Below are 25,791 nucleotides of genomic sequence, written 5' to 3' on the forward strand. Positions count from 1 at the left end.
TTTTCTAGCAATTAGATCATTTAATGGAATAGAAACATTGACTATGTATGCAATTCTTTATGTATTTTAGTTTACTTCATTGGTTTTATTAAAACTTATATTCACATTTACTTTATCATATTTTTATTAGATTAATGAATAATGGCCTTTACTATAACAATTTATGATTAATATTATCATTATAGCTTATGTCACTAATTATATATAGCATTAAATGTTTCTAATTTATGGCTTGTGGCAAGTTATTTGCTCAAGTTTTCTCCTCATAAATATAGATGATGAGTTTCATAGGTTTCATTTTGACCATGTAATTTAACAATGTTTTATTTACAATGGCATTTTAAGGACCTATTAGAATACTTTCTTGTTTCAATCTCTAAGACTCCTTAAGTGTTAAAGCCACTTACACAAATTTAGTTCCTACTACCAATTAAATATATTCTTAGAGAAGGGTTTAAATTAGGATCTATATTTATAATTTTATAAGAATTTAGAAATTTTGATAATATCTTTACATTTATGGCATATATTTCTATCTTTAGTACCAAAATTTATTGCAAAAGAATTTTTCTTTGTTTGATCACTACTAGTATAAAATCATTTGCATTTGGATAACTTTATGATTTTTTTGTCGACTTTGTTTGATATTTTTGCACCTTGTATTCTACTATTGTTATTTCTTTTAACATAAAAAGTTTTATTTAAATTCTTATTTGAATTATTATTTTTTAATAATTTAAATTGATATTTAGAGCATTCTTATTTCTTGTGATATATTAGTATTTAATATTACTTTTGGGTCAAACAAGGGATTCAAAGGTTAAAAGATATAAAAGACATGCATAATTTAGTATAGAGATAAAATAAGAATTATTTGATTACTTCCTAAAAAATCAATCTTTTGATAGAAGAATCATCTTTTCAGCACTTTATTTAGCAATATAGGACCCTCTCCAGCTAGGTTTAATTCATGTAGTCATTTCTCTAAATTTTCAATAGAAGACAATTCTTTCATAAAATACAATATAATAATATGTTGTTATAAATATCATATTTTTATTTGTCACGAGTTTTTAATTGTAGTGATTTCACAAGATATTTTTCTTATTAGGAAATTAGACAGCTTCTAGCATAACCAAATAGCAAATTCTCTTCTAGCATGGCCTTTGTTAGGTGTGGCTATCCCATTTGCTACTACCTTCTTAACACTTATATCATTTATTGTTGCCGGTTAGGACATGTGTTTATAAGATTTGTTTGTTGGTCCTTTTAATGTTCTTTTCTTTCTTCACTATTATTGTAAGAATATCCAGTGATCTACCTTGATGCAAACTAAGAAATTCTAATATTATCCAAATTTTTATTGATTATTTTTATTTTTCTTTTATATTTTTTTTCTTGATCAAATTATATATTAAACTATCTTTAATTATAAATAAAACTAACCACGTGCTCTTCTAAAAACAAAAATCTATTAAGCACAGCCAAAGTTGCACCAAATCTTATTATTATTATTATTATTATTATTATTGTCTTTTTTTTAATCTTTCATTGCTTTAATAAATGTGTACCCACTCTACAATTTCAAATCTTTTGAAGAAGATTTAGATAAAATAAATAAATAAACAATTCTTGTATTAGTTATATTAAATTTATAATACTATAATCTTTTCTTTAGTACCATCTTGTTTGCTTTCAAACAATCCACTCTTTATATTTCTTTTTCTTTCTTTCTTTTATCATTATTATTTGTATTATTTTACAAAGCTGAATACTACTTCTCAAATTTCATCAATGGATACTAAGTTGTGTATCACTAATTTTACTTTCATGTAAATGTATTGATTTTATATAAATCAATTAACAAGCTTTGCATTCATTTTCACGAGTTTTGTTTACTTCTTTTTATATTTTCTACACTGGCAGTTATTATTTACAAACATGGAGCTTACTAAAATCGTTTTTCTATAGGTGAGTTTATTTAAAATTTATAAAACTATGAAATATATATGTCTAAAGTGACACACTATATATATATATATATATATATATGAATTAGGTGGATAGTTTACACTCTTAAAATTACTATATTATCTTGACTTGTAAAAAAAATCTAATATTTTAAAAATTAAGAAGTGATTAAAATGTGTCAATAGAATTGTTTAAATTTGAAAAACAGAATATGGTTTTTCAGAACATCTGCTTACATGTACATGCAAAAAAGAAAATAGTAGAAAAAAAAAAGCAAGACCGTAAAAAACAATAAGATTACAGGTGTCCTTTGTCTAGTTATTTTCACCATCATTCACAATGTAAATACTTGTTTCAGATACTTTCAAACGATTTCCAAAAATAAGTCATACCAAAGTGCAAACTTTTGTCGCAAATCAGGCGTGCCCACTCATCGCAATTGCGAGAAAAAATGCTCAACAAAGTCATAAATTGGAGCTCAACAAATTTGAAACTCCATCCTAGAAAGCTCCGCCGAACCTACTTCATATAAGCGTCGGTGGCCTTCGAATTCAAGACTCTCTGCAAAACCTGGTTTCAGTCTCTGAAGTACTTCAAATAGCTTTGTGAATTCCACAGAAAAACGGTGCAAAATGTGTATCGTAGCTCCATCATGCCCATCACCATTTCTGTACACGAGCTTGGAAGGAAGAATGGATCTATAGCGATCAGTTTTTTGTTGTTTCACCGGAGGCCTTTGTTGCTGTTTAGCCACCGACAGCAATTACGCATCGCTCGATTCTCCAACCTCGCCACCTCACCGTGATCTACAAGGATGAATGCCTGCAGATTTCGCTAGGTCGTGTTTTACAAAGTTACAGGCGACTTGCTACCGTAGCTTTGAGCTTGAAATATGGAAAGAAGCACGAGGAGGAGCATTGCAATCGTCCCCATGCTTGGGCTGGATGCGTGAGCCGAATCCGGAACGTTATTAGGTGGTAGAGGAGCTGGGGTGGGAGAGACTGTGACTCCCTGATCCCACAACAAGCCAACATTAGTGAACAATGTATGAACTCACGTCGATCCTTGTCCTGGATCGTTTCAGTCCTATAAAGAGGAGGCGGAGTTGAAATGGGAAAGGGCTTACAAATGGTACGATCTTCACTTTCTGTCCTGCCCGACAATGCCCAGAAACGGTGCAGGTGAAGTACAGTACGACGTCGGTGTCTTTGATGGTGTACTGTTCAACAAACCATTCCACAAGCAACTCAGCGCCAAGAGGCTTAAATAACAGAGTTGTGTAAATCAGAGCCTTCATTCAACATCAATAACATGAGTAGCCTCTGATGGAAGTATGGACTCAGTTCAGCGGCCCCATACGTCCCTGAGGTGGACAAAAGGTTGACAATAAAGGGTTTCTTACAGTTGTCGGGGTTCCATACGGGAGGGTTTGTCCTGAACCGGCAGTGAGAGCGCAGCTCGTGTAAGCTGACTTGGTATCGACGAGGTACACAGTGTGTTGTCCTCTCTCGTAGTCAAAATCTGGACGTCACGAGCACAACACTACGGTAAGAAATCAATCGTGCATTGAAACTCGCAGTTTAAAGCATCATCAATTGTTGGGTCAAAATGGCAGCTCTGCTTGAGCGCTGAAATGGCCTTGGGTGAGGCAGTAGCAATTAGCGGCTTTGAAAATGCTCCTAACCCTAACTCAGCGTGGATTCTAGAAGCTCTTAAAAGTACAACATTTTATAAATTCTGAAAATCGAAATGTATCATTGGTGCACAAGAATCTCACTTATTGTGTCGCCCACTGTAAAATTCACCGAATCGGCCCACTTCTGATAAGCGGCCTCCAGAGCAGCAGGTTGCGACAATCCGTTAATTGTGTTCGTCCAACTAGCGTTGCCTACGACATTCACATAATCGGCCCCTACGGTGTAATTTTTGCCTTGAACATTGTGAATGAGTCCTGTTTCTACGCTTATCGCTAGTAGCAGAACTACCTTGAACAGAGCGGGAGCACGTGACCAGCTCCATGACCTCAAAAGCATGTCTACTCTAGAGGTCATTCTCTGAATGCGTTGCGCTCTTCGCTGTTTAAAGAAAATTACGCCTGGTTCAAATGCAAATCAGAGAGACAATATTAATCCAAAGTGCTGCAAAAACCTCAGGGAAAAGAAATCTGAAGAGCTTTATGAGTGAAGCCTAACGGATTTACAGGTCATTGCATACCCGCACGATCTGGCGAAATGAATCTCGTCAGCGTCGCTGCGAGCTCTTTGTCGAGGATTCTATCGGATTATCTGCAAGTACACGCAAAAACACACTGAGTGAGAATGCTTTCCAACAAGGTTACGGCTGTAGCGATGCAGGCTACTATGGGTTAGATCATAACCAACAAAAACTTGTCCAAGAATAGAAGAGACTAGATTCGGTATTATTTATTGATCACCTTTGCAGAGTTCCGCACACGGATACTACTTCTAATGCTTCCCAGTCCTGCAGAAGTCTGTGCTCCCGATCTTCACCTCATTCCTTGTGTTCTAGCTTTGAATGCTACACGTCGATATCAGTAACGATCATACACACGAATACCGATACAAATGAGTGATAGTAAGGTCCATAAATGAGCTATACCAACAAATGATCTGCTCGGCTTGCGGCAGACGAAATCATGAAAACGGAAGAGATCGTGGCAACCGTCAGAGCAGAATTGAATGGGAACGTGTAGCCAGAGACTGATGAGCGTCTCAAAGCTCAACAGCGTTATGTAAAAACCTGTGCGTTACTTCAACACCTCAGATAAACCATCAAATTTTCTAAACCGAATTTCCCTATCACTAAGCACCCTCGTCAAATCATTTACTCTGGCGATGTAGCAATCCCACACGCGCCGCATGAGTTTAATCACAACTACATATGCAGAGAACGAAGTAAGACATTCTCAGAGGACAGTCTACGAGTACAAAAAGTCTTGAGACAGTGCCATTAGCCCCCTCCCCTGAAAGTCCAAGAGCGCACAGTCCGCGACAAACATGGGGAATCTCCGATTCAACTCCAAAAGCGGTTCCTACCAGCGCTGGACCAGTCGGGATCCGCGGAGGACCGCAACTATACCAAATACTGAGAGGGGTGGAAATCGGTACTACCATACTTTTCTAGAAATAAAACAGCTATACATCATTATTCTCATTCCTATTCTTGTGCCAATGGGGGGATGCTTTACACCTCTCCACAATGGCTAGCAACATGCGGAGGCACACAGTGATCGGTTAATATCAGCAAAGCGAGGGGGCAAGGTTCTCGTTCTAGAAACGGCACTTGACTAGTTCTCCTCCCTCCTCCTCCACTGGTTAGAGGGTCTTCCCTGGGCGAGTCAGTGTTGGCGTCAGATGCTTTATTATTATTGTTATTATTATCCTCTCTCTCATGCCTGGAACCCCAATCCCACCCCACCCACATCTTATAATTTTCCCTTCCCTGCTGCTTTCCTGTTGGACCTCGTCTTCTCCCCAAACCCCTAGTGGTGGTTTCTATTTGTGTGTTTGTGTTGTGTTGTGTTCCTTGGGATTTTGAGGTGTTTTCCACTCTCTCAATGATTGATTGATTGCTTCTCAGCACTGCTGAGAAGTTGTTCTGGGTGCTCACCCCATCACCATTCCTCTCTTATGTTCTTCATCTCCGCAATATTGGATCTTCGCCGAGAATCCGCCGCTGCCGTTGGACCTGGTGGATGAATGAATCGATGTTGGATGTACGGTGGATGGGTGGTTGTGGATGGATGTATGTGTTGTGGATGGATGGTTGCATCCATCTACACTGGTGGGCAGGGGGGCAGAGGAGCGGGGGCCATGGCTAACGGCCCCCCTTCATTAATTATTTTGAGAATTATAATTATTTTTACAAAATTTATTATATGATTTCAAGAAATTAAGTTTCAAGAATAAATTTATTGATAGGATTTTTCACTTGGTTAATTTTTTCTTGTATAAATAGGATGTTATTTAAGATAAACCTTTTTAAAAGAAAATTAACTATGATTTGGATGAAACTATTTTCTAAAGATAGGTGATAACCTTTATTTTATTTTGTGCAAAATAGTTCAATAAAAATTCTAATTTTACTGTTTTAAGATTTTTTTTATTGTCATATTTTTATATAGCAATATTAAACTCATGTATTTAAAATAGTGTAGTAAGTATTGTATTTTTCTTTCAATATTTTACTTATTAATTTTCATAGTATAGAAGTAGTTATCTTTATAAAAACCATCAAAAGATTAGACTTGACATACAATGTTCAATAGAATTCTTTATATATGTTTTTTAACCTTATTTGATTTCTTAGTGCACCTTTTTGTGTTCTTTAACTCTATAATTGCTAATAATATATTCTTCAATGACTAAAAAAATATTATATATATATATATATATTCTATCTATCTATCTTCAAATCCTAATCTCACTTTCTTGTTGATAATTTTTTATTTTTAAAAATAATATTTAATTATATTTTAATCTCTTTTGGTCAATAGATTTAAGATAATAGCTTGTAATTGTTATTTAATCTTAAAATCCTCTTTTTTAAGCTTCATAATATATCAAGCTCTATAACTTATTTAATTTATCAAATATACTTTATAATATGTAATGAATGTTTTAATTATGTAGAAGAAATTCGATATAAACCATGAGTTTTATCAGTATAAAGAACAATAAATAAAAATAAATGAACCTTATTCAACTCATTTACATAGCCTAATTTAGATTATAAATTTAAATAGCATGCATCATTTAACAAATTCCTATCAAATTCTAAGGTTCTCTTGCAACAACAAAGTCTGTTCTTTTTACATTAGAATATAGAATTTAGATTGTAGCTTATTCAAACGAATCTTCTAATTTTATATAATATAAGTTTTAATTTTATTCAACCTAAGTAGTGAGAAGAGAAGAACCAATACTTGTATATATATTATCTTTTGAGAGATTTGAACTTTCATTATTGTTTTTATAGGAGACCACCCAAATGAAGAATATATGATTCAATCAATGCAATGAAGTCTACTTGCATTGAAACTTATGCCTCACTTTTTGGCAGATTGTAGTACACCTTGGTGACTCCTTTTCTCACACGAATTTGGGAGACCTGCATAAAAAATCAGTATATCATAAAAAGTCAGAGTCCTGTGACCAAACAGAAAACTATGCGGTAGTGTTTCATTTACAAAGATGAGATTTTTGGTCACTTGATCCAGAAGCTTTGCCTACAAATGAAATATTGAGACTGAGCACTCACAATGAAACAATGTTCAGATATATAATAATCAAATCGGAATGGCTCAGACCTAGCTGATATGGCTGCATAATTTCGCTACAGCAACTAACATATTCAAGAAATCGGGAATTACTTTTACAATCTTGAATAACATTCCTGTCAGAGGACTACAAATTTCACAACGTGGGTGTAGAATATTAACGACATGACGAGATTCACCTACCTTGATTTCTCCAATTTCAGAGATGGCAAGAACATGAGTTCCTCCACAGGGGCACCCCAGGTTTTCACCCAAGCAAATAATCCTTGGACAGCTTTCCTGCACCATGTGAACTTTTGAATCAGCAGATCAACATTATCGTCAGCTAAATATTATATCAACATTTGAAAACTGATATACTCAACAACATTCCCGGTAAGAGACAGAGCTAATCCTGCTGACAACCTTGGCAATATAGTCGGGCAATCTTCCACCACACAAAGCTGCAGCTTCCGAATAGGATGCGACTGTTGCTCGTACCTGCAGAGACTTGCCACATGTAGCTTCCATTAGAATAAGATTAAAAGAAGTGCTCAGACAAGCGGGCATTCTTCAGACGTTCCATAACAATACGCTTCTGAAACCAATGAAGTATGCAACGGTAAAAGAGGATTTCGAAAAGCAAGTTGTTGAAACGTCAAGAAAACAGTTCATAAAGAGACACAACTGAAGAGCACACAAAAAAACAGCTTCATTAATCCTAGAACGTTACTGAAGCAAAATATTTACCAAATAGAGCATGGTGTAATAGATTTGGAGCCTTCAAGTCGTACATACCTGGCCGCCCAACGCGATCAGATGATTAGCTTCGGATTCTAAAGCATCTCGCTTGTTTTCTAAATCTGAAGATGGAATAGTTCCCTTGTACTCTACAAAAGGGCTGCACAGAAAGTTCACGTCATCGAGACACTAGACCATAACCAGAAAATGCAAGATTTCTTTAAGTGAGAAATCAATCACTGCAGAAGCAAAGAAACATACCCATCAGGAAAATGATAGCCCTTTCCAGGCTCCAGTGAACCAAGTCCAATATTGCTCATGCACGCATCCAGGAGATGACCAGCAGAATGTAGCCTGTTCCTCTTCAGAATAACCGACTACCCTGATCAACGAGACATTCTGGGAAATTCTTCAAAAAACAGAATCGCCGTTCTGACGGGTAGATTGACAGCAAAATTCTACGAAATTGTTTCATCAACCAAAAATATCAGAAGGATATTTACTGTTGCTTGCAAAGAATTGGGTATGTCAACAAACCTGGAATTAAGTGTACGTCGAGCGCCGTCTACAGAAATTTTAACTTCGTGTCCAGGCTCGAAGCCGGTTGCCTCCATCACCCTGTTCTCATGGTAATTTCCATAGTGATATACCTGTGGATGTAAAGCCAACTGAGTGATCAGACAAGTACAAAGACGGAAGTTCAGACATGCTCTTGAACCTCACACGTGAAGTTACGGTTTCGGAAGAATGTCCCTAAGAACTCTTCAAGTGACTTGTGAATCAAACTGTGATCGAGAACTTTAGAGCTTACCACACCAGACTTTGTACGAACATCGGTGACACAGAACTTGATCGTTCCATCTACAGCTTCAATAGAGCCCGTGTCGAATGGTTGGCCTCCTCCCTGAGGATGTAAAATGGTCTGGTCTAGCACAACTGCCAGCCGCTCTCCTTCCTATCTTAAAGAACACAAACCAAAGAAGGAAAAAAATAAAAATAAAAATGTCAACAAATTAGAAGGGTTTTGATATAAACACAACCCAAAACAACAACAGCATGCCGCATGGATCTGGCCCTTCATCATCACCCGTGCAAGTACCAGATATCATTTATCACACACAAAGATGCAAAACCCGCCAAATCAAGAAAAGGTGCGAAGATGAGAAATAATACTACCCAAGTGACATAAATGACACCCGCCATGGCTAGTGACGTTCTAGTAAAGAAGATGCGCCACCAAACCCCGTCACTGTGGCAACAATTTCTTCAACAAGACTTAAAGGTAACACTGCACGAAACAACGATCAAACTGCAATTGAAAACTCCCACGATAAGGAGCGTCGCAATGCAACCGCAATGCAGGCAGTCCCAACAACCATTCACAATAATCTACATCACAGAAACTAACGCTTTTTTCCGATCCGTCTAGCACAACAGGGAGTGCGAGACCCAAGTTCTTCACATGCTGCGAAAGAGCAGCAGAAACCTTTAAAAAAATCATAACTGAATCGTCACCTACAGTTGCTCATCAGGTCACAATCAAAACCCGTTGTGTACAATTGAAGCAAAGTGTCATAACCGAAACCCACAACATGCAAAAACCTTATTGTTCCTCACCGTGATGACGCCAGCCACAATGGCATTGGAGTGGAGCTTCCTCATGTCATCGAAGTAGGCTAAATTGGTAGGTGGGAGAGCACCATCACCGCAAGAATGTGAAGTCCCTGGCACACCCATGGCAACGAGCTCCAACGTACAGCAGCACAAAAAGCAAAGGAAAGCAAAGAGACGAAGACGACGAAGAAGAAGAAGCATGCCGAGTCCGATGTGGAATGAATAAAGCCCATAGGGCCATGGAGATCGATTAGAAAAACCTTTTTGTGAATTTTTTTGGAAATTTCAATTGATGATCTCTAGATCCGGCAACGTTTCTACTGAACTATAATTGACACTCTAGTTGCTAGTATATATATTTTTATTAAAATTTATGTTATTTTTTCTATATCTGTTAAAATATATATATATATATATATATATATATATATGTATATTGAGTAGGTGGCGAGTTGTGGTGACATCAGAAATACCCTATTACAGTAAGATTCTTGATAGAAACAATCTGTTTTACTAAATCACATAGTTTAAGAGTTGGTTGTTTGAGGAAAATTTTGGTAACATCACTGGTGAAGGTAACATGTGAAGAGTTGAATGCAATCTCAGTTGAAAGGTTATGGATTGTTAAAAGCTTGTACGAATTCAAGGGAAGACCTTTGTCTTAGAAACCAGGCATTAGAATTTGTTTCAGGTAATCATTCAATCCCAGGTTGTAAAGCCTGATGATGGCCTTAGATTTTTCTTCCATGCAAATTGAAAAGTCGTAAGAAATAAATTAAGGTACAAATTACAAGCAAGTGGTCCGCGCATAATATACCAAAATTTCAAGTATGAAATTCTGCAAAAGTTTAGGAATGTAGAAACACATCATTAAGGATGGCAAAACACACCCAAAACTCGACACTCAGAATTACAAGTCGTTTTCAAAAGCACATGCAGTGTGCAGCATCCACATGCAGGTTTATTATAACACGAATCATCTGTTTCCGTCCGTTTGTTTCCTGTACAATAAAACCTGCAACTGTGCTCTATTAAAAAACGCCACTGATATGGTTCGTGTTTGCCTACATTAAAGACTGTATTCTCGGCCTCCTGTATTGGAACGGATTTCATGTTCACTTAAAACTCCAATTGCTGCCGTTGTCCTTCCAAAGATCAACATATTTTCGCCTTGGAGAAGTCCATCTCAGGATGCTGTTTTCATAAGCCAGAGACACATGTAAACCTAAGATAGTGCTCTGGTAGCAACAAGGGTAAGGCAACAGCTAGGTATTGATTTCTTAGAAATTTCCTAGGAAGTGAGTCCCCTTGAAAGGATCTGATTTATCCAAAATAATATATCATATTGTTCAGACCTGGAGAAACTCAGATACAAAACCATTAACATCCAGAGATAGCTCATAGTCAAAACCTTTACCTGAGCCATAAATTTCTTCAGGATGTCGGCTTTGTTTTGTTCGTCACTCGTGGGTAAATTCATAGCCTTCTGACGTTGGTCATACTGATTCAAAAATAGAACATTTCGTGAGTACGAGAGCAGGCGTCAATACTCCCAACTATACTTGCTCAAGGTAACTCAGTTAGAAATATATAACACAAATAGTTCTTAGCAATCAAAGTCACGAGGACAAACCTCGAAAATAACATAGGAATCGTCATGTATCCACTGTACTTACCATCATCTTTTCGACTGTCTGGCGGGTCTCAGGATCCAAATCCTCTAATTTGCTGTTCGCAGGTTCTACTTTCTGCGTGTTGATTTCAGGTTCACCTTTCAGCACACTTTTCCACCACTCCATTTGGTTGTGCTTTGTCAGCAAAATAGAAAGTGTTGAACCATTGTCCTCTGCATCGAACAATAATGTTCACTAGTAAGCACAAGTTCAAATTCGCTGTATGTCCCTATACTGAACCTCAGAAGTAGTAAATTTAGCGCATTTGACTTCAGTCAAAAGCACCAATTAAAAAAACCTCTAAGTCGCCCTCAGTTCTAGAAATAAAATAACTCAAGCAACCGTACAAATGAGTACCTAAACTCCAAAAACAGTCATCGGCCTTCACTGGATTATAGAATTCGCCCTGCAAAATAGAAAGCACCGTGTAAGCTTTCTTCTTTAAAACCCGTAAACAACAAATCCAGAAGCATATTCGAAACCAGGAAGTAAAGAGGAAACCAACAAGCACGTCCTACACGACAGCCAAATACATTAAGTGAGCAGTACAGAGGCATAAATATACCCCATCAAAAAGTCTACATACGCACCGCTAAAATTGGAGGCTGGCCCTTGAGACCAGCTTTCATGCTTTTACTCTTGATATCACATGCCACCATCCTCGACTTAGTTCCTCCTGGAATTTTAATTTGAACAGTAACCTCTTGAAGAGTTTGCGTCCAAGAATACTTTTCGTGATCAAACCCGTTTCCAGCATTAGGTTCTGCAATCGATAGTAAAAACGTAAGAAAATGGGTGACCAATAATGCCACGAAGTCGACTTTCCAACCCTACGCAACCCTAATTCTTTCGTATCCACCCTGCAATAAAAGATCTGTCTGAAAACGACGAACCCATACTTAATCTATGAGCTACACCTCTGAATTCGACACATCGCCTAGCAGACTGAATTTGAATTACGACTTTGAAGCAAAACATGCGAGTCCGTGACCTTCAGTTCCGGATCCTCTGATGTACTGTGACTGACCGAATGCTCCCAGATATCCTATTAAGCTATTGCAGTGACTACAATCAAAAGGCATTTGCAGTATAGTCTTGTATATGCGATGACCATCCAGTGCAAGCTCTACATGTACACCCTTTGATAAATGGCACTGAAGAGGGAGACGGATGCGTATGAGCTCATCGAACAACGAGCTCTACAGGCTTTCAATCACCCAAAAGTGTCACATCTCAGGCCGACAGAAATGTCAAGAAGAAAAAACTTACTCAAACCCTTCCCATCGATTTTTTCATCATAATCGTCAACTCCGGAAACAATATTCTCCGTCGCACTTGCATCGGCAGCTTCAGGCTCATCCTCAACCTCAGCCTCAGTCACAGGCGACGATGTTATGTTCACCTCTTCCACGTCTTCAACTTCCGGCGCTAGGTTGAGGTCTACGACCACTTCCTTGGGCGATTGTTTCACGCTCGCCTCGACCTTAGCAATCTTTTCTCTCGCAGCAGCATCCTCTAGATCACACTCACTCTTCCTCTTCTTCGCCGCGGACAAAATCTCAGAAACCCTAGATTCTACTCCATCTTGCTGGGCGAGGTCCGTCTCCCTGAATAAGTAATCGATCACGGTGGTGAGCAGTCCCAGCGGCTGCTGATTGTGCTCGTGCAGCAAGGTACTCAACACCACATCATGCCGCTTGCTGAGCTCATAATCCCCCACGGGCGTGTCCGCGGGAGGCGTAGCAGTCCCCGGCGTGAGATTGATTTCTTTCACCTCAGCTGGCGCCTGCGGCGACGAGGTCTGCACCGGCTCCTCCTCCTCGTACTCGGAAATCACAGCCATACTCACCTAAACCCGTTCCCAAACCCACAAAAATCAGCATTAAAAAAGCACACAAACCTAACTCCCACAATCGACGCAGACTTATCTCAAGCACTGCGGTCGACACAGGAACCCTGAACGTCGATGATTTGAAAGATGAAGATGAAGGTGGACAGCTGCGAAACTTACTCAAAACACAACCAAATCGAACAAGAGAAATGTCGTAGCAATCAGCGAAAGCCGAAGAAGGTGGAAACTCGCTTCGATTGAGGCGACAGTGGTGTTGAGTGAAATGGTTATTGAATCGATAGCAGCGCTTCGAAATCCGGCGGGGGGTAGTGGAGGGGTGGAATATGCGCTCTAGAAATATCGAGGGGTCGGAGGAGCATGCGGATGCAAATACTGAAGGCGGCGTTACTGCCGTCTGTGGCGGGCTACATTCTCCTAATAGTAAAAGTAGTCAAATCTTTAAAGTTTAAATGAGGGGAGATGGAAACAAAAAGGGCGAGGCACAACATAAAAAAAGAAAAAAAGAAAAAAAAAAACGGAAATAAATGAATCAAAAGGGCTCAGCAGCAATTGTGAAGGTTGAAATCAAATCGGATTTTTGTAGATGTTAGTTTTCATTCTATTAATGTAATTATAATTATTATTTTAATTCTTAAATGTCAAGTAGTTTATATTGATAAAAATGATAAATAATCAAATAATAAAATCTATTTAATAATATTATTCAATTTTATAGAAATAATTAGAAATAAATAAACGTGGATTACATATAAAATATTATTTATATAATATTTTAATAATTTTTTTATATACATAATGAATTTATAAGAATTATTTTATATAGCATGTAATAATAGAAACTTCTCTTAGAAGATTTGTGGATCTAAAAGATATTATGGATATATCTTTTAAATTTAATATTTTTTTGACATCTTTATGGTTTTTAGAAATGTTCTATTTAAGTATTTTATTAATTAGTATATATAATGATAAGATTAAAGCTATTTTTGGCTTTACCAATACTCTTCTTGTATTATAGTTATAAATTATATCGGAAGTATATATGGCTCAATTACCAAAGGTCTTTTAGGGATGATCACCACCACATATCTTACATAGTAGCAAGTAATCATAATAGTGTCTTAAGAACATGTCTCTCAAAGAACTAAAAGGATAATACACTCTTATGTCACTCAAAAAGACTAAAAAACTACTCAAAGATTATAGAGTATTAAATTATAATGGCTATTGCCAAAGACAAGAAGACTAAAAAGTCTTGAAATAAGACTACAGATTAAAAATGCATTGATAAGAATAAAGAAAGCTTCACTCTTGCTTCCATATATGCTTTCTAACTAGGAGTTATATGGCGATCTTCTATAGGATCTCCAACATGTGTTGACTTTTTTAGACATATGTCTTAACTTGCAAGGCAAGTTATCTATATAAGCACCACATAGTTAGTTTCTTCTACAAACTACCAACATGTATGATACGTAGTTAATTTGTTGACCAAATTTCTAATCTACAAATCAATTACAAACACATGTGAAGTCAAATTGCATCTATGAAGCTTCTAGGAAGCTTTTCAAGAAGATATTATGAAATTAATCTATATTTATCTATTTCTACTTAATCATATAAGTAACTATTAGAATAAATGTGTATGTTTGTGACATTATCTCACCTTCTAGAGATAAGTTCTATAAAGAGAGATCATTATTTTTCATAGATCTTACTTTTCTTCATCTTGATTTTAATGGATGTCATTGATAAAAAGTCTCAACTTTCTTTATTGTATTTGCTAGATTCTATGTTGGCTTCTATGTAATTTTACTAATATCATATTTGCACTAATGAATAAGATATTCCAATCTATTTTCATGATGCTTTAAATCTAAGACTTCTTCTACTTCAAATTCTTGCTTATTATCTACTTTTATAGGAGGATGTGGCATTTGTCTTCTTTTCGAGATATTCATTGTCTAATATGGCTCAAAAAGAGACATGTGGAATATAGAATAGATCTTCATATACTTTAGTAGATGTAATCAATAAGCAACAAGATTGACTTGTTCACATATAAGAAAAGGTATAAGCATATTATAGCCTAACTCGTTACAAAGACGAGTAGTCTTGATATTACAACAAAGTAATAATATCTTTTCACTACATTGGATTGTAGTTGTTTCTTGTAATAAGCATCTCCATTCATCTTTAGTCGATCTTGAACTCCCTTTAATTATGTCTTCATAATTGTATATAGCTCTAATAAAAAATTAGTCAAATCTTTTGTTATACAATTATGAACTTTTGAAAAGTCAAATGTATTAAGAAATAGATGATAACCACAATTGATAAAGAAAGATGTTTATTGAGTAGAAAAATATATCAAATTATTTTATACAAATTTTACCAATGGCAAAAGAATTGTCCAATCATCTTCATAATAGTTGATGGTAAACCTTAAATACTTCTCCAAAACTTGATTCATTATTTTTATTTGTCCATCAATTTGATGATCAAAAGTCAAAGAGAGCTTTATATTTATCTTTATAATCTTGAAAAGAATTATCTAAAATCTTAATACAAATTGAATCCTTCTATCTAATATAATATCTTTGGACAATGCATAATAGTGATAGATATTGTCAAGAAAAAACTTAGTCGTTTCTTTACTTGTGATAGATTTTACACATAATACAAAATATGCCATTTTGGTAAAATAATCTACTATTATGAATATAGAATCATATGAACCTAAGACTAAAAGATCTATGATAAAATTCATGGAAATAAAAGACCATGGTTGTTTTGAAATAAGTAATGTTTATAAAATACATGTTCTTCTATATTTTAAGAGTAGATTAGAATATTGTTTAAATAACAAATAACAAAATCATCAAGAAACTCACAAAAAGAATCATTTATGATATGTTAAAAAGTAATTGGTGCATTTGTAAATCCAAAATATATGACATTATATTTGAAATGTCCATATCTAGTTTAGAAAGCAATCTTTTATTCATTTCTTTCTTTGATATAGAACAAGTTGTATGCTTTTTATTAATCTATTTTTATATAGATCTTTATTTGATTGAGTTGATCAAGAAGTCTTGATGTCTATTCTTAATGGTGATCTTATTGTGTCTCCAATAGCCTATGCACATCTATAGAGATCTATCATTTTTCTTCATAAATAAGATAAGAACTCATGCTAGAGATTTTGAATGGTGTATGAAGTTTTTAGCCAAATTCTTCTCCATATATTCATTTTCCAATTAGCTATAGATTAGTCCAAATGGTAGTTTAGTTCTTTTTTACAAATCAATTGAACAATCATAGGATTAATATTTTAGAAGAATATTTATATATTTTTTTAAAAAATATCCTGAAAATCCTAATATTAGCTAAAGATATCACTTGATGTCTTTCTACCATTAGAAATAGAAGTGACATATTTAGCAAAAATGATCCTTCTTTTGTCATAGTAATAAAAAAGAATTCATCCAATAGTAAAGGTTTGGATATATTTGATATATATATTTTTACTTAACTAAAAAATTTTTGAATCAAACCGTAAGAAAAATTAAGATTACTAGAAATTCAATTAACTTGAAGATTATACTTTTCTGAGCATGATAATTCTAAAATAATCGGATTGGGTGGAGATCTTATTATATTAAATATCATTACGCTATTATGAACTTTAATTGCTACATTTGAAGGAATAATCTAATCAATAATATCTCCAAAAGATAACAAAAAATCATTTATAATCTCTACATATATGAATTTATTTTTCTTGATTAACAATATATCTTATTATCTGAAAAACAATTGTCTATAAAACAAGTTGAAACTTGTGAATCTAAGAAGGCTAAGATTTTGTGATTTTTTTATTCTAAAATAAATTTCTATTGTGAAACAAGATGAAGGATTTGAAGAGAGAAAAAGACTTTTATTAGGTATTATGCAAGATTTTATTTGCACGATTCCTATTATAACAAGAAAAACTTGTTGTTCAATACATGGTCTTCTTTGGAAACCATGCTCCTCATTTTGTGATTATGTTACTTCTTTAGACAATGTTGAGCATTGTGCTTGGATTTTCTATAATATAAGCAGAAATCTTCTTGACAACAACAAGTCTTTTTTTTCTCAACAAGAGATTTAAAATGTACTGTGTCGATTTGTACAAGCTCTAGCTTAAACAAATAAGCTTCTAAAAACTTAGAAGGTGTTGCTATGGCTTGACTTGTACTTCTCCAAGAAAATCTTTGTTTTTAGCATCTTTTAAAGAATCAATTTTCACATGCAATGGCTTAAGTAATAAATTACTTAAGTAAATTTTTTCTTGGCATTGCTACTAATAAATCTTTAATAATATCTTTTAACACATATCAAAACTGATTGATAAAGTCTTTTTCATTCCAATCCTTGTTGCAAGCAAGATTTTGGAATTCAACTACATATGTAGTGGCTAAACATGATCTTTATTATAGCAATATATGCTTAATTTGTATTATCCTTTTTTGATCATTTTCTCCAAATGCAGCCACAAATACTTCTAAAAATGAATTCAAATCATAAAATAGTTATGAATCTTTTTCCATCAAAGATGCAAACTAAAATAGAGTACTCTCTAATAAAAATTCACATATGAAACCTACTTGAATAAAATCCATTGAGATATTCAAAAAGATGTAATCTTAAATAGACCTAAATTTGTTGCAAAAATCTTTGAAATTTTGATCTTGTTCTATCAAACTACTTGGGTATACTAATCCTTGCCTCTCTTGTACTTATAGAAGCAAGACTTTTTGAATTTGGTTGAGAGACTAATCTACTTGCTTCTTTCAACAACACAACTTCTTTGCACAAACTTTGGACTTCTTCTATATATATATATATATATATATATATATAAGAATAGTACCTCCATGATTCATATTAGAAATATATGAGATTTCTATTCTTAGAGTGTTGACAAGCTCATGAAGATCTGTAATGGTTACAAATCTATTTTTACTTCCATTGAGAGTAGGATCTATAGTCATTTCTCATGTAAACAACTCAAACAAATTCAAAAAGTTAAATTTGAAGAGGGTAATTTGCAACCTTAAATATCCAATGAAAATTTCCACAAAGAGAAAAAATCTAATCTCTTTAAGGAAAAAATTAGTGTTAGAAAATTAAACTATTTGTTTAAAAATGGGTAGTTTGTAACTTTTAAAATACAACAATAGAAGTAAATAATTCATTCACTTCTAAAATAAGATAAAAATAATAAGTTAGCACTTTTGTTAAGTTGTCATAGACATGACCCTCAAAAAATTAAAAGGTCAATACACTCTTATGTCACTCAAAAAGACTAAAAAACACTCAAAAATTATATAATATTAAATTAAAATAGCTATTGTCAAAGACAAAAAGACTAGAAAGTCTTAAAATGAGACTAAGGACTAGAAAGGCATTGATAATAGTGATAAAGGCTTCATTCTTGTCTCTATATATATTCTCTAACTAAGCGCTACATGGTGATTTTTTATAGGACCTTCAACATGTGTTGACTTTGCTATACACATGTCTTAACTTATAAGGCAAGTTATCTATATGTGTACCACATAATAAGCTTGTTTCACAAGCTATCAATATGTATGATACATAGTTAACTTGTTGATCAAGTTTCTAACCTATCAATCAACTACAAACACGTGTAAAGACAAAACTACATCTATAAAGCTTCTAAGAAGCTTTTTTAGAAGATATTATGAAATTAATCTCTATTTATCTACTTCTACTTAATCATATAAATAACTATTGGAATAAATATATATGTCTATGACATAGCGTGAGTACTTGTAAGAGAGATGGTAAGGTTGGATATTATAAAGTTATCATTTATGGTGTCAATTATTTCCACAATGTTGGGATGCATGAATATAGACATTTGAAAGTATGCTACAAATAAGAGAGGCTTTTAGAGCTTTCTTATTTATTATTTCAATGAATAATGAAGTCATATAATTAATGTTGTATTAATTCTACATGTTCATGATCTTTGGTCATTTTGAGAATCTTAACAAATATGACTATTAATGTTTTGTTTCATTAACTAAATAATGCAGCTACTTTTTAGTGCTTCAATTCTTGTTGGTTTCATGCAACTTGATGGGACATCCAATTTTTCAATAATTAAAGGAAAAATCACATCTAAAACAATGTATTATGAAGTTGATCTTGCAATAGGGTATTCTAAATAAAATTAAGAGCAATGCAAACATTGTCACAACTCTTCCTACAAATGGTGTAATTACCAATCCAAAACACTTGATAAGTTACATATTTTGTGTTTTTTGAATAATGCATATTATTACTTGGTTGAATCCTTGTAAATGAATGAACTAAAATGAGAGCTAATAATCAAGCTAGAAATAAAGAGGGTCGAGCAAGAAGAGGGAGTATTGGCATGGAAGTTACAAACAAAGACAATGGAAGTTAGAAATAAGAAGGTTTGAATGAGAGCTAAGAAAAAAGAGAGCATGGCTCAGAATGAAGGGGGTATAGATGATTGTAATGATGGTTTTTATAGAATTGGATTGCTTTAGTAAAAGTTTAAATTGCTTTAATATTCTTCCATATATATATATATATATATATATATATATATATGTGTGTGTGTGTGTGTGTGTGTATGTGTGTATTTATGTAAGTATATACCTTGATATTTTTAATTTTAATTTTTTCAAAGAACAAAATTCAAAAAATGCCTTTATAATAATTTGGTATTTTGTATATTATTTCTACTAAGAAAAAAAATATAAGTCACAACCATAAATTTATCTCATAAGATGCTTATAGTAGAGATATATTATTTTTAATAAATATATATTAAAAAACCATATACAATAAAAATGTTATTTTTAATAAAAGCTAGACTCATAAAAAATAGTTATATATAAACAAAATTATTTTTGCAAAAATCTCATTAAATAATGAATTATTTATATCTCTAAAACATTAAAAGTAATGAAAACTTAAAAAAATAGGAAGTCAATTCTAATAAAAAAAATAATAATTACTAAATACATTTAATTTAAAACTAATAATATATATTTTTTGTTACATAGAAAAAAACATTCTACATATATTAGGCCTTGAGTATTTTAATTGAAATATTAGTAATAAAAATAGTAAGATATGAATATTAAGATATAAATAAGAATAAAATTAATAAAAATGATTCTTTAAAGAAAATACTACCTTGTTAAGAATTAAGAATCTATAATAAAATCAAATACATATGAATACTTAGTTTTTATAAAAAAAGGTCACCTGTAAAATAAAAATAAAAATAAAAATAAGGTTAATTTTTAAAGTAAAGTATCTACAAAACGACACTTAAAAAATATTAATTAATATTATGAAAAAAAATTAACAAAATTTTGTATTGTTAAATTATTTTAGAAGAAATCTAATAAAATAAAATAAAATCTCCCTATTGAATTGTAAATAAATTGATACCTAGAATATATATTCTTTATATCTTATTTATTCTAATTAAGATTTATTGTATTATTAATAACACAAATAAAATACTAAAAAAAAAAGATAGATTAGGTAAAGATTAAATTTTATCAATTTTTATAACACATGATTAATTTGGCATGTTGTAACAAAAAACTAAAAGTAAGAATTTTTTTACAAAAATGATAATATAAATGACTGTAATATTTTTAAATATACTATTTGATAATTATAATAAATGTGTTTTTCTAAATAATCTGTGAGACGTTTATTCTATAAGATTAAACTTACATTATGAGTCTGTGAGGATTAAAAATAATAATGCTAATCAACGGATATTTATTATTTTATATTTTTAGTTGATATCTTTTAGTTATAAAAAAATTCATAAAACACATTTGGACCAAATGATTAAACTAAATAATTAAATTATATTTCTTCAAAGCTAATAAAATAATAGATTAGATTTTTTATTTTAATATTTAAAAAATATTTATATATGTGTAAATCTGAAATTTATTTTCAATTTTTTTTTGACAATGGTCAAAATTTTGTAAGGTAAATCTGCTAGAATATGCCATAAAAATAAATAAATAAATAAAATAAAATATTAAGAATCTTTTTTATTTTTTTATTTTGATAAATTAAATATACAACCTAATGAAGCATAAAGTAGAGTTTAGTAAAATCTTATACTTCGTAAATATCTAATTTTATATAATAAAAAGGTTGTAATCTTGTCATTGGTCTAAAATTTTAATTACACATCTTCATAATTTATCTTTATGTTTATTATTCTAATTTTAAGAATACTTGCATCTATATTATTTGTATTGTATATATAAAATTTTAAGCACTAATTTTTAGATTTTTTTATAGACAATTGTGCTTAAATAAATAATAGATAAATATATTATAATAATTTTAAAATATGAGTTATAATTTTACTATCTAATTAAAGTATAATTATAATTATCTAAATAACTATGTTTATTTAAATATTAATTTAATTATCATGTAAATAAACTATAATTTCATAAATGTCTTTTGATTCTATTACTCATTTATTTACTTGTTTTAAAAATTAATACCATATTATGTAATATATTTTTGTTTTTAAGATTTATAAAATAATATTTACATTAACTCTTATTTTACACCATATATATATATATATATATATATAGTTTTTAAAATGATGATTATAATATCTTAGAATATATATCGAAATAGACATTAAATCTAATAATATGGTTATTATATGTAGAAATAATCTTTGAATAGTAATTAAATTATCTAAGTACAAAATAAAATATATAGAATTTACTAAATTACATATTTTAATAATTCACTTTTTATAATCGATATTATTAATATTATTAATCGATATATTCTAATCGATATTATTTTACTATTTTTAATATTTATTTTTAAAATAGAATAAAAAATAAATCACATATAGTATAGAATAAATGAATTTTTTTGTAGAAGAATATTAAATTGACTCCACAAACTGTTATTTTGATCCATCCATTATCAAAATGACTAAAAACTGCATCATTATCCAATGACAACAATATACATGTGAATATCATATTTGAAATTAGATTGTCAGGGTGCAACATGTCACAATAATTATCTCTGGCTTTGCAATTGGATTAATCATGGACACTCATTTTTTTTAAATTGATTTATTGAGGATTTTTTATGAAAGTTGTTTTATCAATGCCTTTTGTAATGTTTGTCACACTATTGTTGGTGATAATAGTAGCACTTGATGGGATTGAATACAATACAAACATGCCTTGCAATCCATCATTTAATACTTGAATCTTTACTTTGAGTTGCAAGAATACTACCAAAGTTGCATAGTACAATATTGGAAGTTACAAACTCTAAAAAGAGAAATAAATTATAATATTAAAAATAAGTTTTTTGAATTATAATAAAGACAATGATAAGAGTTTGAGTATTGCAGATACATCATAATTCTTTAATAAAAATCTTAGATAGGTAAATCATATAATAAATTAATAGGTAATGTATTGACTTGTAATGAATGCTTTAAAATTAAATTAAGCTTTCAACCAGCATTGAGCTAAACTGTGCATGGCATTAGCCCCATATTGTACATCAAAATTGTACCTAAAGTTTGTTATGAATTTAAATAATATTATGATATCAAAGCAAGCTTTGATACCTACAACATCACTAAAGTGACTTGACAATGATATTTCCAATTAACCAATATCTATAATATCTATTATCCAATAAAATTGAAATCTCTTTGATATCCATTTATTAACCAACATCCACAATGTCTACAATCTTATTAGTTCAATATAACTAAAAGAATTAGAATTTAGTTGATTGAGAAGAAAGAAGGCAAAAAATTGAAAGCCCTAATTTTCTTTATATTTCTCTTGCATTCTTTACTTTAAACCTTAATATCATATATAGAATAAAAGAAGATAATCTCTCTCAACAACTTCAACATCATGCCACTTTCATTTTGTTATGTTACTCTAGCTCTATCATATGCTCTTGCTTTATCATGCTGTATTTATTTTGTCGTACACTTTTGATATCTCTTGCTATTTGTTGTGAATTTTCTTGAGTTTATCATCCTCAAATATTTTAGTAGCTAAATAGTAGTGGCCTTATACACTATTATGATAAATAACCTAGTTTAATGCTACCACATGATCAATTCAAGAATGGAATTTAACATTATCGTGTAGTAGTACATCTATTTGGTGAAAGAAAAAAGAAAGTATTTTATTATAGAAGAGCCTAATTAAAAATATATAATTAAAAAATATGGATAAATGATGGACAAGTACTAAAATCTATTAGTATTAAAATTTTCTTTTATGAAAATAGATTTTATTTATTTTGTAGAGCTATAAGTAAGATAAACAAGATAGATAAAAAAAATAAAAAATATAAACATGTGTAAGAGAGAGTTAAGAGTTGATTTTAGCAAAAATTACTTGAAGAAGATAGAATTGATATCTAGAAAGGAATAATTGCTAATCAAGGTTAAAATTAGATCTCAAGGCATAAATCTAAGTAACTATAGCAATTCTATGGTTTTTTTTGCAAATCAAAGAATAGAATTTGAGAGCAAACTTGAAGAGAGATTTTTGAATGTTTATTTCATATAATTTGGATTAATATTAAGATTTTCAAGGATTTTCAAAGTTAGTATTGTACTTGGTGAGTTTAGATTTTGAGAAACAAAAATATGTTTACAAATTTAAAGGTTTCTTGAATTTGTAGCATATATTTGGGTGAAAATTAGACAATTTTTTATTGTACTTGTTGTAAATGTGTGTGAAAAATTTGAGGTCTATTGAGTGGTTAGATTGAAGCATATGAGGATTTTTGTAGGTTATGATTTTGAATAATTGAGATTTAGAGTCAATGAAGGGTTTTGCAATCTGATAATATTTGCTAGTTTGATTGAAGAAAAAATTGGTGAAACAATTTTGACTTGAATATCTATATACAATCCCAATTGTAGAACAATTGAATAGTTCAGCAATGAAAAATCTATATTGAAAGATCAACGTTCAAGTTAGTAAAAGAAGGCAGCCAACACCAAGAGGTTTTGTGAGCTTTGCTTGCCATTAGTATGAGTGATCTTCTTCAAATTTTTTATGCTTGTTGCTTACTTAGTTGTTGCAAGATGTGCAAATTTTGAGTCAAAATCAATAGTTCAATCATTAATTATTAAATTTTTAATCTACCATTATTATACAATAACATGACTATATAGTAAAAAATAAAAATATGGATGTTATTATAGAAGAGCATAGCAAAAAGATGTAGTAAAAAAATAAAGATAAATGATAGAAAGTTATTAAAGGATTTAATCTCAATGCTATTTTTTTTTTTTTTTTTATAGAAGGAGCTTTTATTTAATTTGTAAAGGAATAAATGAACCAAATTAAAGTAATTTGAAATAGGCATATTTAAAAGAGACTCAACAATAGGATAAAGCAAAATTTACTTTAAATTACTAAAAATTGATACCTAAAGAGGACCAATTGTCAACATGGGTTGAAATAAGATCTTGAGGCATAAAATCACATCTATATGGCAACTTCAAGATTTTTTGATAGATTGAAGAATAAAATTTGAGAAAAAACCAGAGGAGAGATTTTTGGGCATTGGTTTTATGTCAATTGAATCAATATTGAATTTTTAAGAGATTTTCAAAATTAATAATGTTCTTGGTTGGTTTTGATTTTGAGAAATAAAAATATATTTTCAAATTTGAAGATTTCTTGAATTTTTTAGTGTAAGTACAAGTGAATTTTGGATAGTATGTTGATGTGCTAGTTGTAAATATATATACAAATCTTGAGATCAATTGATAGTTAGATCAAAGTGTCTAAAGGTTTTTGTGGATTGAGGTCTCAAAAATTGGAATTTGAAGGTTAGTGAGTGTTTTTTTTTTTTTTTTTTTTTTTTTTTTTTTACATGGATATTAGACTTGATTTCGAACATTTTAATAAAATTTAAATGTAATTCAACAATTCAAGAAAGAGATATTGGTGTTGGAAGTTCAACATTTAGGTTGCACTAGGAAGCCGCCTAATACTCAATTGGATTATCTTGCATTTCTCTCAATTAGTAAGTGCAATGGATTTCATCTTTCTTGTGTTTGTTACTAATTAAGATATTAAAAAGTGTGCAAATATTGAGTTGATATCAATGGTTTAATCATTAGTTGTTAACATTCCATTTTACTATAAGATTTGATTTGGAATTTGTCTATGATTTGATTAGGGCATGGATTTGATTTAAGATTTGATTAGAATTAGGATTTTTTAGGAATTGGTTTAAAACTTAACTAAAAATTGATTGTGGTTTGTTTAGGATTTTATTAGAATTTAGGATTTTATTAGGATTTCAATAGAATCTAACCTAAGATTTAATTAAGGATTAATTAGAATTTTAATTAGAATTTGACTTAGGAATTAGTTAAGATTCAATTAAAGTTTTTATTTTTAGTATTTTTTTGAGATAATTGTTATTTTTTAAAAGATTTATTTTTATATTTCTTTAAGATTTTTTGTTTTTTTTTTTTTTTATTTTATATTTTTTTTAGATTAATTTAGGACTTCTTTGTGTTTCTTTTATAA

The 25,791-nt window shown here is 31.4% G+C and overlaps 3 protein-coding genes across 7 annotated transcripts; all 3 read right to left on the reverse strand.

The window, feature by feature from the left end:
- Positions 1–2,375: 2,375 nt before the first annotated feature.
- LOC112278961 (blue copper protein 1b) lies at positions 2,376–5,190 on the reverse strand. Of its 2 annotated transcripts, XM_024512921.3 has the most exons (7): positions 4,591–5,190; positions 4,406–4,509; positions 4,186–4,256; positions 3,749–4,066; positions 3,374–3,492; positions 3,098–3,190; positions 2,376–2,982 (listed from the first exon to the last, which is right to left on the reverse strand). In XM_024512921.3, exons 4-7 carry the CDS (start codon positions 4,020–4,022, stop codon positions 2,818–2,820), a joined length of 651 nt encoding a protein of 216 aa, XP_024368689.1. In that variant the 5' UTR covers positions 4,023–4,066; positions 4,186–4,256; positions 4,406–4,509; positions 4,591–5,190; the 3' UTR covers positions 2,376–2,817. The 2 variants fall into 2 exon arrangements, with proteins under 2 accessions (XP_024368689.1, XP_090104624.1); XM_090248498.1 differs by having other exon boundaries at positions 4,406–5,138.
- Positions 5,191–6,927: 1,737 nt separating this feature from the next.
- LOC112281282 (uncharacterized) lies at positions 6,928–9,807 on the reverse strand. 4 transcript variants are annotated; one of them, XM_024517636.3, is made up of 9 exons: positions 9,608–9,803; positions 9,167–9,278; positions 8,802–8,945; positions 8,528–8,640; positions 8,252–8,344; positions 8,048–8,150; positions 7,676–7,750; positions 7,454–7,549; positions 6,928–7,101 (listed from the first exon to the last, which is right to left on the reverse strand). In XM_024517636.3, the coding sequence occupies exons 2-9, from the start codon at positions 9,191–9,193 to the stop codon at positions 7,033–7,035; spliced, it is 720 nt and encodes a 239-aa protein (XP_024373404.1). In that variant the 5' UTR covers positions 9,194–9,278; positions 9,608–9,803; the 3' UTR covers positions 6,928–7,032. The 4 variants fall into 4 exon arrangements, 3 of the variants coding, with proteins under 3 accessions (XP_024373404.1, XP_024373397.2, XP_024373387.1); XM_024517629.3 differs by lacking the exons at positions 8,048–8,150; positions 9,167–9,278 and adding an exon at positions 8,000–8,047 and having other exon boundaries at positions 9,608–9,807; XM_024517619.3 differs by lacking the exon at positions 9,167–9,278.
- Positions 9,808–10,524: 717 nt separating this feature from the next.
- On the reverse strand, positions 10,525–13,452 carry LOC112280294 (protein BOBBER 1). The gene is made up of 7 exons (XM_024516043.3): positions 13,289–13,452; positions 12,547–13,126; positions 11,868–12,040; positions 11,635–11,683; positions 11,281–11,450; positions 11,022–11,105; positions 10,525–10,798 (listed from the first exon to the last, which is right to left on the reverse strand). Exons 2-7 carry the CDS (start codon positions 13,118–13,120, stop codon positions 10,760–10,762), a joined length of 1,089 nt encoding a protein of 362 aa, XP_024371811.1. The 5' UTR covers positions 13,121–13,126; positions 13,289–13,452; the 3' UTR covers positions 10,525–10,759.
- Positions 13,453–25,791: the final 12,339 nt, after the last annotated feature.

The sequence above is a fragment of the Physcomitrium patens genome, chromosome 1, assembly GCF_059467195.1.
Source record: "Physcomitrium patens ecotype Gransden chromosome 1, ASM5946719v1, whole genome shotgun sequence".
NCBI classification, from domain to species: domain Eukaryota; kingdom Viridiplantae; phylum Streptophyta; class Bryopsida; order Funariales; family Funariaceae; genus Physcomitrium; species Physcomitrium patens.

Coding starts and splice junctions, on each gene's coding strand:
- LOC112278961 (XM_024512921.3), bottom strand. CDS start 4,022: ATGACCTCTAGAGTAGACATGCTTTTGAGGTCATGGAGCTGGTCACGT. Junction 3,191..3,373: donor CGTATGGAACCCCGACAACT/GTAAGAAACCCT, acceptor TTTGTTGAACAG/TACACCATCAAAGACACCGA. Junction 2,983..3,097: donor AAGTGAAGATCGTACCATTT/GTAAGCCCTTTC, acceptor TTGTGGGATCAG/GGAGTCACAGTCTCTCCCAC.
- LOC112281282 (XM_024517619.3), bottom strand. CDS start 9,727: ATGGGTGTGCCAGGGACTTCACATTCTTGCGGTGATGGTGCTCTCCCA. Junction 7,751..8,047: donor TGATCGCGTTGGGCGGCCAG/GTATGTACGACT, acceptor AAGTCTCTGCAG/GTACGAGCAACAGTCGCATC. Junction 7,550..7,675: donor TGCCCGACTATATTGCCAAG/GTTGTCAGCAGG, acceptor CACATGGTGCAG/GAAAGCTGTCCAAGGATTAT.
- LOC112280294 (XM_024516043.3), bottom strand. CDS start 13,120: ATGGCTGTGATTTCCGAGTACGAGGAGGAGGAGCCGGTGCAGACCTCG. Junction 12,041..12,546: donor AATCGATGGGAAGGGTTTGA/GTAAGTTTTTTC, acceptor TATCGATTGCAG/AACCTAATGCTGGAAACGGG. Junction 11,451..11,634: donor TGACTGTTTTTGGAGTTTAG/GTACTCATTTGT, acceptor TGTTCGATGCAG/AGGACAATGGTTCAACACTT.